The sequence below is a fragment of the Capra hircus genome, chromosome 1 (genome assembly GCF_001704415.2).
Source record: "Capra hircus breed San Clemente chromosome 1, ASM170441v1, whole genome shotgun sequence".
Taxonomy (NCBI): domain Eukaryota; kingdom Metazoa; phylum Chordata; class Mammalia; order Artiodactyla; family Bovidae; genus Capra; species Capra hircus.
This window is the reverse complement of record NC_030808.1, coordinates 115,911,129-115,924,693: the sequence shown is the minus strand read 5'-3', so window position 1 is coordinate 115,924,693 and position 13,565 is coordinate 115,911,129. Positions and strand designations below refer to the sequence as shown.

Genomic DNA, 13,565 nt, shown 5'->3' with positions numbered 1-13,565 from the left:
CCAATGTTCTAAATTATTAGGTATTCTGTCTGCATGTTTAATAAGACATATTGTGAAGTGTGTTTCAGATGGAGTGTGTGTGTAACTGTTGAACCAGTTACAACTGGTCATTGTTAATCTTGGAATTGAATGTTAGGTCAGCATGGTTAACATAGTCAGATTACTTGAGAGACTCTGTCATGTACCTTTGTCTTACTACTTAGCATTTTAGTATATATATGGGGACATTGTATCATCACTATCCAGAGGTTGTGAAAAGAATATCATGGGGTACAAAACTCTGTGCTTTGGACTGACTTGTATTCTTTTTGTTTTTTATATTTATACGCCAATGCCAGAAAACATTGAAGAACCATGGAAAATAAGGATCACGGATGCTGCTATAAAAACTACTTCACTTATGGTAATTTTTTTCCCCAGGGAATTGGGATTCTTTGTTAAAAGCACATGTAAAGGTTCTTGTAATTAGTATTTTGAAAATGACATTTTTTAGGATAAATCGTTCAAATATTATTAATCTGTTTAATTTAATAAATCATTATAAACTCTATTGAATCTGTATAAAACATGGGATATAAAATTTTTCTGGTAAAATAAATACAAAATATACTGTGCCAAGAATAAAAGAAGTAATAATATTATTTAAATGGAAAATTGAAAGGATTTTAAAGCAATTTATATTTCATATTTCTGAGAAAAACTAATCATGTATTTTCTTAAACTTACTCATGTATACTGATTATGTTTTTATATTTTGATGTACATTTAGTACCTGTATTGTTTTAGTGTCTCTATCAGTCATTTTTAAAGTTTTTAGTTTCAGAACTCTATACATTTTAAATATTGAGACTAAATTAACTTTTAAAATGTGGGTTATAGTTATTAGTATTTGCATTAGAAACTGACCTCATTAGATAACAATTCCCTGGCAGTCCAGTGGTTAAGGTTCCACACTTCCATTGCAGGGGGCCTATGTACAATTCCTGGCAGCAGAACTTAGATCCTGCATGCCCCACAGTGTGGAAAAAAAAAAGAGAGAGAGAGAGAGAGAGAAAGAAATCAATGCACTTAATAATGATAATGATGTTAATATAACAAACCTTTTAGAAGTTAAATAATAGTGATATTGTTTTCCATTTTTGCAAATCTCATTTATGTCTCACTTTATGGAAGAGAGCTGGAGTCACCATCTGCTTTTGCATTTAACCTGTTGCAATATTGCATGTCATGTAGCTTCTAGAAAATTCTACTACATGCTCTTGAGGAAATTGGACTTTTAGAAAAAGCAGGAAGTATCATAGTATTATGTGCATTTCCTGAATATTTCTCAGAGATCCACAAGGATTCTAAGACCATACTTTGAAAACCACTGCTTTTGTCTATCTTCAATACTAAATTGCTACATTTTAGATTTTTTTGTGACAATACTAGAATTTGAACTAAGATCTACCTCACTGAAAGTATCAGGCTCTCCTATCAAAGCATGCTGCTAACTGGAGGCCTTATAAATGATGTGAACAATAGGAGGTTTAAGGGACAATGCATCAACAGACAATAAGTCATCAGAGAAGAGAGAGCAGTGCATGGTACAAGGGAAGTGGTTGTCTAGTATGCTACCCAGAGGAGATGACAGATCTGCCAAACTAGATCCCAAGGTATCTCCTGCCTAAAGTTAAAAGTGTGCCGAATGACCTGTTGCCCTCAGTGTTCCCCTTTATTGTGAATGCTTCACCTTTTCATTCATTGGATTAGAGAGAAAAATGAGCAAGTGCCAGCCCTACAGAGAAACTGCCATGTTATTGTCTGAAGAACTTCTATAGCTTTAAACTTCAGAGTAACTAATGCTAATTTACTGCCCTGCCTTATCAATGTTAGTACATTCTGAAACCATGAAACTGTAGAATTCAACTTCCAGTTTATCAAATGCAAAACAGAATTAAAATATTGCACATGTAAAATAGAAATAGCTTTTGTATTTGCTTATATATATATGCAAATTATTTTAGCAATCAATCAGTTTCTAATTGCTCAAGTGATAATCACTTTGTTATTGTCATAAGTAAATTATATAATGTGCAACAATTCTTGATAAAATGATGTGGAAAAACAAGACTACAGAGTTAGACATTCATATTATTGGCGGTATATCATGAGAAACGCTGGGCTGGAAGAAGCACAAGCTGGAATCAAGATTGCCAGGAGAAATATCAATAACCTCAGATATGCAGATGACACCACCCTTATGGCAGAAAGTGAAGAGGAACTAAAAAGCCTCTTGATGAAAGTCAAAGAGGAGAGTGAAAACGTTGGCTTAAAGCTCAACATTCAGAAAACGAGCATCATGGCATCTGGTCCCATTACTTCATGGGAAATAGATGGGGAAACAGTGGAAACAGTGTCAGATTTTATTTTTTTGGACTCCAAAATCACTGCAGATGTTGATTGCAGCCGTGAAATTAAAAGACGCTTACTCCTTGGAAGGAAAGTTATGATCAACCTAGATAGCATATTCAAAAGCAGAGACATTACTTTGCCAACAAAGGTCTGTCTAGTCAAGGCTATGGTTTTTCCCGTGGTCATGTACGGATGTGAGAGTTGGACTATGAAGAAAGCTGAGCAATGAAAAATTGATGCTTTTGAAATGTGGTGTTGACGAAGACTCTTGAGAGTCCCTTGGACTGCAAGGAGATCCAACCAGTCCATTCTAAAGGAGATCAGCCCTGGGTGTTCTTTGGAAGGAATGATGCTAAAGCTGAAACTCCAGTGCTTTGGCCATCTCATGCGAAGAACTGACTCATTGGAAAAGACTCTGATGCTGAGAGGGATTGGGGGCAGGAGGAGAAGGGGACGACAGAGGATGAGATTGCTGGATGGCATCACTGACTCAATGAACATGAGTTTGAGTGAACTCCGGGAGTTGGTGATGGATAGGGAGGCCTGGCGTGCTGCAATTCATGGGGTCGCAAAGAGTCGAACATGACTAAGGGACTGAACTGAACTGAACTGACTGAAAGTAGAAGAAAGAGCGTGAACTTAAAATCCAGATCTTAAAAGAGTTTACTTCATTTTTCTGTGGCTCAAGTTCTTCAACTGCAAAGTGAGAAATCTATAAACAAATTGCTGCATTACTATGAGAGTAGGAGGGCATGTTGTCCAAGATAGCATGTGGTGATGTCTAAAATGGTAGCTGGTGTTTGTTCAGTAGAAATCTAGTAACAATCTACTCCCATCATCAGAAGAATCAGAAATGAGGGGCCAAAACCCTAAAAAAGTTAATTTTTAAAATTACTTCTTATTAGAGTATAATAGCTTTACGATATTGTGTTAGTTTCTACTGTACAGAAAAATTAATCCATTTACATATATATATCCCCTCCTTTTTCAACTTCCTTCCCATTCAGGTCACCACAGTGCATTAAGTAGAGTTCATTTTAAAGTGATATATCTGCTAGATTGAAATTATTTTCACTATGATTATCTTCAACCAGCAATGACAATATTTAAGAGTGTTTTTCACATTTATTGATAATGAAAATAAACTAAAATTTATTGGGCACTTATGATGTATCCTGTCCTGCTTTAATTTCCTTAAAACTATGATTTAACACTTACAACTGCACTTTAAAGAAGTCACTATAGTTATCCTCATTTTATAAATGAGGAAAATGAGGCACAGGGAATAAGAAAACCAAAGACACATAGGTAATAATTTTTAGAATTGAGAATCAAACCAGACAGTCTATATTCAGACTCTACTTTTCTTCAACATTATGCCAAATTTTAAATTTTAGTTTAACTTTACATAAAAGTCAGCCTATTGGTTAATATAGTCCTATGTAGTTTAATATAGGTAGAGATTCATGTAACCAGCACCAAAATCAAACATGAAAATATAACCCCCCAAATCACCTCATGCTTCCCTTTTTAGTAAACACTCCCACACCCTAAACATCTGGTAACTGCTGATCATTGTATGCTTGTACACTTAATGTTTTTGAAATATCATAAATGGGTTCATGTGTGTGTGTGTGTATGTGTGTGTGTGTGTGTGTGTGTGTGTGTGTGTTCAGTCACTTCAGCTGTTTCTGATGCTTTGAGACCCTATGGACTGTAGCCTGCTAGTCTCCTCTGTCCATGGGATTCTCCAGGCAAGAACACTGGAGTGGGTTTCCATGCCCCCTCCATGGGATTTTCTCCTCCCAGGGATCCTCTCTGTGTCTCCTGTGTCTCCCACATTGCAGGTGAGTTCTTTACCCATGAGCCAGCTGGGAAGCCCAGATGGGTTCATACTGCATGGGAATTATGAGTCCAGCTTAATGGATTTCACTAAACATGATACATTTGAGAGACTTCCATGTGGTTCAGTGGTTAAAAATTCACCTGCCAATGCAGGAGACACAGGTTTGATCCCTGGTCCAAGAAGATTCCACATGCACTGCATAGGCCATTCTCTTCAACAAGAGAAGCCACTGCAATGAGAAGCCCCTACACTGCAACTATAGTAGCCCATACTAAAGAAAGCCTACACAGCAACAAAACCCCAGCACAGCCAACAATAAAATAAATAAAAAAGAAAGATATATTCTAGAGTAATATATGCATTGAGAGTATCACAAATTCAATCCTTTCTAAAGCTGTGTAGTATTCCATTATGTGGTTATATCATGAAAGTGAAAGTGAAAGACACTCAGTCATGTCCAACTCTTCGCCACCCCATGCACTATACAATCCATGGAATTCTCCAGGCCAGAATACTGGAGTGGGTAGCCTTTCCCTTCTCCATGGTCTTCCCAACCCACGGATTGAACCCAGGTCTCCTGCATTGCAGGCAGATTCTTTAGCAGTTGAGCCACGAGGGAAGCTAGATCTATCATGGTTTATCCTAAATAAACAGTTAAAAGATATTTGGGTTGTTCCAACTTTGGAGTGGATATGAATAAAGCTGCTAAAGCACTCATATACAGGATTTTGAATGAACAAAAATTTTAATTTCTACCAGGTAAATACCTAGAATTAGTTGTTTTGAGTCATATTATAAATGTATATTTAACATACAGCAAACTGCCTATTGGTTTTTTAAAGAGCCAGTACAATTTGGCATTCAGACCAGCAAAACGTGAAAGTTTTAGTTGTTCTGTGTCCTTTCTACACTTAATATTTCCAATTTTTTAAGAGCAATTTTAATTATTGTTTCAAAATATTCGATTGTGGTACACATTTGCATTTCCTTTATGATTACAAGTATTGAGTATTGTTTCATATATTTATATCTTATCCCATGTTTTTGTGGTGACATGCATGTTTAATTTTTCCTCCACTTTGAAAGATTGGTTCTTTGTTTTGCTATTTTTACCTATAGAGAGTTCTTCCTATTGGGGATACAAGTCATTTGTTGTTGTTGTTCAGTGCTAAGGTGTGTCAGACTTTTTGCAAACCCATCGACTACAGCACGCCAGGCTTTCTTCACTCTCTTCCAGAGTTTGCTCAGATTCTCGCCTGTTCAGTTAGTGGTGCTATCCCATGGGAGGACCCTGGTAGGCTACAGTCCATGGGGTCGCAAAGAGTTGGACACGACTGAGCGAATTCACTTCATTTCACTTCAACCATCTTATGCTCTGTGGCCCTCTTCTCTTTTTTCTTTCAGTCTTTCCCAGAGCCATGGTCTTTTCCAATGAGTTGGTTTTTTGCATCAGGTAGCCAATGTATTAGAGCTTCAGCTTCAGCATCAGTCCTCCAATGATTTTGATTTCCTTTAGGATTGACTGGTTTTATCTCCTTGCAGTCCATGGAACTCTAAAGAGTCTTCTCCAGCACCACAATTTGAAGGCATCACTTCTTTGGTGCTCAGCCTTCTCTATGGTCCAAATCTTACATCTATACATTACAAATGGAGGAACCATAATTTTGACTATAGCTATGTCACTTTGTTTGCAAAGTGATATCTTTGTTTTTTAATATGCTGTCTAGGTTTGTCATAGCTTTCCTTCCAAGAAGCAAGCAATTTTTATGGCTACAGTCACCTCTGCAATGATTTTGGAGGCCAAAAATATAAAATCTGTCACTGTTTCTACTTTTTCCCCATCCATTTGCCATGAAGTAATGGGACATGATGACATGATCTTAGTTTTTGAATGCTGAACTTTAAGTCAACTTTTTCACTCTTCTTTTTCACCCTTATCAAGAGGCTCTTTAGTTCCTCTTCACTTTCTGCCATTAGAGTGGTATCTGCATATCTGTGGTTGCCGACATTTCTTGGCAATCTTGATACCAGATTGTAATTCATTCAGCCCAACATTTCACATGATATACTCTGCATATAACTTAAATAAACAGGGTGACAACATGCAGCTTTATCATACACTTTTCTCAATTTTGAACCTGTCACTTGCTCAGTGTAAGGTTCTAACTGTTGTTTCTTGATTCAAATACCTATTTCTCAGGAGTCAGGTAAGGTGGGCTGGTATTCCCTTCTCTTTAAGAATTTTCGAGTTTGTTGTGATCTACACAGTCAAAGGCTTTTGAGTAGTCAATGAAGTAGAAGCAGATATTTTTCTGGAATTCTCTTGCTTTCTCTATGGTCCAGTGAATGTTGGCAGTTTGACCTCTGGTTCCTCTGCTTATCTAAATCAAACTTGTTCATCTAGACGTTCTAGATTCACATAATAGTGAAGCCTAGCTTGAAGGATTTTAAGCATTACTTTGCTAGCATGTGAAATGAGAGCAATTGTATGGTAATATGTACATTCTTTGGCACTGCCCTTTGGGATTGGAATGAAAACTGATATTTTCGAGTCCAGTGGGCCACAGCTGAGTTTTCCAAATTTGCTGGCATATTGAGTTCAGCACTTTCACAGCATCATCTTTTAGGATTTTAAATAGCTCAGCTGGAATTCCATAACTCCACTAGCCTTGATTGTAGTAATGCTTCCTAAGGCCCACTTGACTTCAGACTCCAGGATGTCAGGGTCTAGGTGAGTGACCATACTATCATGGTGATCTGGGTCATTAAGACCTTTTTTGTATCGTTTTCCTGTGTATTCTTTTAGCAGATACTTAGTTTGTAAATATTTTCTCCCAGTCTGGGGCTTTTCTTCTTGTTGTCTTAAGTTACACAGCAAAACTTTTACATGTCATTGAAGCCCAATTTAGCTTTACCAAAAAAAAAAAAAAAAAAAAAAAAAAAGCTTTTCTTCTTTAACATTGTATCTAAGAACTTTTTACTTAATCTAAGGTGACTGATTTTCTCTTATCATGTCTTCTGAGAGGTTTGCAGTTTTTCATTTTACATTTAGGTACTGGATTCATTAGGCTTTCCAGATGGCTCAGTGGTAAAAAATCTGTCTGCCAATGCAGGAGATGCCAGAGACACAGATTCAGTCCCTGGGTCAGGAAGATCCCCTGAAGAAGGAAATGGCAACCCATTCTTGTCTGGAAAATTCCATGGATATCGGTGCCTGGCAGGCTACAGTCCATGGCGTTGTAAAGAGTTGGACACTGAGCACACACTACATTGGATCCATTATGAGTTAATCTCCATATAATGTGTCAGGAATTGGTCAAAGTACATTCTTCTTGCATATGGATGTCCAGTTGTTCCATAATCATTTGTTGAAACACTTACTACCTTTCTTCATTGAATTACCTTGTATCCTTGTCAAAAGTAAATTGGACATAGTTATATTATTTTTTTCCATTTTATTAAAAAATATTTATTTATTTTACCCTGTCAGTTGTGGCATGCATAATTTTCATCATGTCGTACAGGATCTTTTCTTGTGGTGCACGGACTCTAGTTGTGGCACACAGGGTTAGTTGCTCCAAGGCGAGTGGGATCTTACTTCCCAGACCAGGGATAGAACCTGTGTCCCCTGCACTGGAAGGCAGATTCTTAGCCACTGGACCACCAGGGAAGTCCCTGTGTTGGTTTATTTCTGAACTGACTCCTTTCTCTTCCCTTGATCTGTGAGCCCAGCTTTTCACCAATACTACACTGTTTTGACTACATTAGCTTCTCGGTAGTCTTGGAACCAGGTTATAGGAGTCCACCAACCTTTCTTAATCACCAAAATTGCTTTGATCATTATAATTAATCACCATTAATCATAATTTTTAGTAGTGACTAAAAATTCTGATGAACTTTTTGTCTGAAATTGGTTGACTCTGTAAACCAATTCAGAAAGAGCTGTCAGTTCAACAATATTGTCTCTGATCAGTTTATAAATATTTCTCAATTTAATTAGGTCTTTGATTTCTTCCATCAATGTTTTTCCATCAGTTTTCTTCCATCAATATTCAGCAGATAAAGACTCTATATGTATATTGTTATATAACTAAGAAATTTAATTTTGGTGCTGTTATAATTGATAATTTTTAAAATTTTTGATTTCCTTTTGTTTATTGCTACATTTGAAATGATGTTTTATGTATATATTCACTTGTATATTTTGTTCCAACTGAAGATGCTTATTTGCTTTTTAAGTTTTTTTTTTAATCCCGTAATATTTGCTTAGATAATTATGTTGACTGAAAACAGAGAGAAACTGTTATCCTTTTTTTTCCAGCTTTTTCTCTGCCTTAGTGCCCCGACTGTGACTTCCCAGAATTGTGTTAAGTAGAGAGCAGACATACTTGCCTTAGGAGGAAGCATTCAGTCTTTCACTATTAAATTTTTTTTTTTTTTGTAGATACCTTTTATCAGATTAAAGACGTTTCTTTTTATTATAAGTTTGCATAGATTTTTTTAAAAATCAAGAATAGGTGATAAGTTAAGCCAAATTGTTTTTCGGCATCTGTTATTATAATTATATATTAGGATGAGCATATATAATTTTTCTTTTTGTATTAGTATCATAAATTACATTGACTTACAAATAGTGTACTAATCTTGCATTTCTGGGGCAGAACTCAATTGATAATAATGGATTGTCATTTTTTGTTGAAAAGGAATGTTATTTAATATTTTGTTAAGGATTTTTACTTCTATGTGTGTACATGCTCAACAGTTCAGTCTGACTCTTTGCAACCACAAGGACTGCAGCCTGCCAGGCTCTTCTGTTCATGGAATTTTCCAGACAAGATACTGGAGTGGGTTGACATTTCCTTCTCCAGGGAATCTTTTGACCCAGAAATCAAATCGGCCTCTTCTGTTTGTCAAGCGGATTCTAAACTGAGCCACCTGGGAAGTGTGCATGTGTGTTTTTATTTGAAATCAAAGTAGTATTTTAGAGCTATTTAGAAATGTTAGTAGGCCAAAATTTCTGCTTCAAGGCTGTACTATGTGGACCAGCAGAGTATTTATCTTTCCTTATTCCTTAAGTAAATATCATTTTTTTAAGTTTGGTCAACTTATTTCTATCAGAGAACCATTTCTTTCTTTTTTTTTTAATTTAATTTTTTTTCAATTAATTTATTTTAATTGGAGGCTAGTAATTTTAAAATATTGTGGTGGTTTTTGCCATACATCAACATGAATCAGGCACAGGCATACCAGTGTCTCCTCATCCTGAAACCCCCTTCTGCCTCCCTCTCCGCCACAACCTTCTGGGTTGTCCCAGGGCACCAGCTTTGAGTGCCCTGCTTTATGTATCGAACTTGCATTGGTCATCTATTTTACATATGGTAATATACATATTTCAATGCTATTCTTTCAAATCATCTCACCATCTCCTTCCACATAGTCCAAAAGTCTGTTCTTTACATCTGTCTCTTTTGTTTTCTTGCATATAGGGTTGTCATTACCATCTTTCTAAATTCTCTATATATGTGCTAATATACTGCATAGCGTTTTTCTTTCTGACTTACTTCACTCTGTATAATAGGCTCCGGTTTCATCCACCTCATTAGAACTGACTCAAATTTTTTTTTAAAATTTAAATAGCTGAATAATATTCCATTGTGTATATGTATCAAAACTTCCTTATCCATTAGTCAATGGACATCTAGGTTGCTTCCATGTCCTAGCTATTGTGAACAGTGCTGCGATGAACATTGGGATACATGTGTCTCTTTCAATTCTGGTTTCCTTGTGTGTATGCCCAGAAGTGGGATTGCTGGATCGTGTGGCAGTTCTATATCCAGTTTTTTAAGGAATCTCCATTCTTCTCCACAGTGGCTATACCAGTTTGCATTCCCACCAACAGTGTAAGAGGGTTCCCTTTTCTCCACACCCTCTACAGCATTTGTTATTTGGAGACTTTTTGATGGTAGTCTTTCTGACTGGCATGAGATAGTACCTCATTTTGGATTTGATTTGCATTTATCTGATAATGAGTGATGTTGAACATCTTTTCATGTGTTTGTTAACCATTTGTATATCTTCTCTGGAGACATGTCTGTTTAGTTCTTTAGCCCACATTTTGATTGGGTTGTTTATTTTTCTGGTATTGAGCTGCATAAGCTGCTTGTATATTTTTGAAATTAATTCTTTGTCAGTTGCTTCATTTGCTATTATTTTCTCCCACTCTGAAGGCTGACTTTTCACCATGTTTTCTTTAATGTGAAAAAGCTTTTAAGTTTAATTACGTCTCATTTGTTTCTTTTTGCTTTTATTTCCGTTACTCTGGGAGGTGGATCATAGAGGATCATGATGTGATTTATGTCAGAGTGTTCTACCTATGTTTTCCTGTAGGAGTTTTATAGTTTACAAATTGTGAAATTATTTTTTCTAGTTCTGTGAAAAATACCATTGGTAGCTTGTTAAGGATTGCACTGAATCTTTAGATTGTTTTGGGCAGTATACTCATTTTCATGATATTGATTCTTACAATCCACAAAATAGTGTATTTATCCATCTGCATGTATCAGATTTCTTTGATTTCTTTCATCAGTGTTTCATAGTTTTCTATATACAAATCTTTTGTTTCTTTAGGTAAATTTATTCCTAAGTATTTTATTCTTCTCATTGCAATGGTGAATAGGATTGTTCCCTTAATTTCTCTGTTTTCTCATTATTAGTTTATAGGAATGCAAAGGATTTCTGTGTTTTAATTTTATATCCTGTAACTTTACTATATTCACTGATTAGCTCTAATAATTTTCTGGTGATATCTTCAGGGTTTTCTATGTATAGGATCATGTCATCTACAAACAGAGTTTTACTTCTTTTCCAATCTGGATTCCCTTTATTTCTTTTTCTTGTCTGATTGTTCAATCTTTTATTTTTTTCCCCTCCATTTCTTATAGGCTCTTTTGTAAAAACATAATTTAGCAATTAATTTTATGTAAAGGAGTACAGTGGAAGTGAGAAATAGATTTAAGGGACTAGATCTGATAGAGTGCCTGATGAACTATGGACGGAGGTTCGTGACATTGTACAGGAGACAGGGATCAAGACTAGTCCCATGGAAAAGAAATACAAAAAAGCAAAATGGCTGTCTGGGGAGGCCTTACAAATAGCTGTGAAAAGAAGAGAAGTGAAAAACAAGGGAGAAAAGGAAAGATATAAGCATCTGAATGCAGAGTTCCAAAGAATAGCAAGAAGAGGTAAGAAAGCCTTCCTCACGATCAATGCAAAGAAATAGAGGAAAACAACAGATTGGGAAAGACTAGCGATCTCTTCAAGAAACTTAGAGATACCAAGGGAAAATTTCATGCAAAGATGGGCACAATAAAGAAAAGAAATGTTATGGACCTTACAGAAGCAGAAGATATTAAGAAGAGGTGGCAAGAATACACAGAAGAACTGTACCAAAAAGATCTTTATGACCAAGATAATCACGATGGTGTGATCACTCACCTAGAGCCAGACATTCTGGAATGTGAAGTCAAGTGGGCTTTAGGAAGCATCACTATGAGCAAAGCTAGTGGAAGTGATGGAATTCCAGTTGAGCTATTTCAAATCCTGAAAGATGATGCTGTGAAAGTGCTGCACTCAATATGCCAGCAAATTTGGAAAACTCAGCAGAGGCCACAGGACTGGAAAAGGTCAGTTTTCATTCCAATCCTAAAGAAAGGCAATGCCAAAGAATGCTCAAACTACTGCACAATTGCACTCATCTCACACACTAGTAAAATAATGCTCAAAATTCTCCAAGCCAGGTTTCAGCAATACGTGGACCATGAACTTGCAGATGTTCAAGATGGTTTTAGAAAAGGCAGAGGAACCAGAGATCAAATTGCCAAGATCAGCTGGATCACGGAAAAAGCAAGAGAATTCCAGAAAAATGTCTATTTCTGCTTTATTGACTATGCCAAAGCCTTTGACTGTGTGGATCACAATAAACTGTGGAAAATTCTGCAAGAGATGGGAATACCAGACCGCTTGACCTGCCTCTTGAGAAACCTATATGCAGGTCAGGAAGCAACAGTTAGAACTGGACATGGAACAACAGACTGGTTCCAAATAGGAAAAGGAGTACGTCAAGGCTGTATATTGTCACCCTGATTATTTAACTTATATGCAGAGTACATCATGAGAAACCCTGGGCTGGAGGAACCACAAGCAGGAATCAAGATTGCCGGGAGAAATATCAATAACCTCAGATATGCAGATGACACCACCCTTATGGCAGAAAGTGAAGAGGAGCTAAAAAGCCTCTTGATGAAAGTGAAAGAGGAGAGTGAAAAAGTTGCCTTAAAGCTCAACATTCAGAAAACTAAGATCATGGCATCTGGTCCCATCACTTCATCAGAAATAGATGGGGAAACGGTGGAAACAGTTTCAGACTTTATTCTTTTGGGCTCCAAAATCACTGCAGATGGTGACTGCAGCCATGAAATTAAGAGATGCTTACTCCTTGGAAGCAAAGTTATGACCAACTTAGATAGCATGTTGAAAAGCAGAGACATTACTTTGCCAACAAAGGTCCAGCTAGTCAAGGCTATGGTTTTTCCAGTAGTTATGTATGGATGCGAGAGTTGGACTGTGAAGAAAGCTGAGCGCTGAAGAATTGATGCTTTTGAACTGTGGTGCTGGAGAAGACTCTTGAGAGTCCCCTGGACTGCAAAGAAATCCAACCAGTCCATTCTAAAGGAGATCGGTCCTGGGTGTTCTTTGAAAAGAATGATGCTGAAGCTGAACTCCAGTACTTTGGCCACCTCATGCGAAGAGTTGACTCATTGGAAAAGACTCTGATGCTGTGAGGGATTGGGGGCAGGAGGAGAGGGGGACAACAGAAGATGAGATGGCTGGATGGCATAACTGACTCGATGGATGTGAGTCTGAGTGAACTCCAGGAGTTGGTGATGGACAGGAAGGCCTGGCGTGCTGCAATTCATGGGGTCGCAAAGAGTCAGACATGACCGAGTAACTGAACTGATTGACTAAAAGGAGTACAATTGCTCTCATCTCACACTCTAGTAAAATAATGCTTAAAATTCTCCAAGCCAGGCTTCAGCAATACATGAAATGTAAACTTCCAGGTGTTCAAGCTGGTTTTAGAAAAAGCAGAAGAACCAGCGATCAAATTGCCAATATCTGATGGATCATCGAAAAAGCAAGAGCGTTCCAGAAAAACTTCTACTTTATTGACTATGCCTAAGCCTTTGACTGTGTGGATCACAATAAACTGTTGAAAATTCTGAAAGAGATGGGAATACTAGACCACCTGACCTGCCTCTTGAGAAGT

The 13,565-nt window shown here is 37.0% G+C and overlaps 1 protein-coding gene across 1 annotated transcript in view; it reads left to right on the top strand.

Annotated features, from left to right (window-relative positions):
• Positions 261–13,565, top strand: part of LOC102179183 (arylacetamide deacetylase-like 2) — a 28,828-nt gene continuing 15,523 nt past the window's right edge. Inside the window, exon 1 of the mRNA XM_005701225.2 lies at positions 261–403. Coding sequence (XP_005701282.1) covers positions 266–403 — 138 coding nt within the window. The 5' untranslated portion in view covers positions 261–265. The remainder of the gene's footprint in view (positions 404–13,565) is intronic.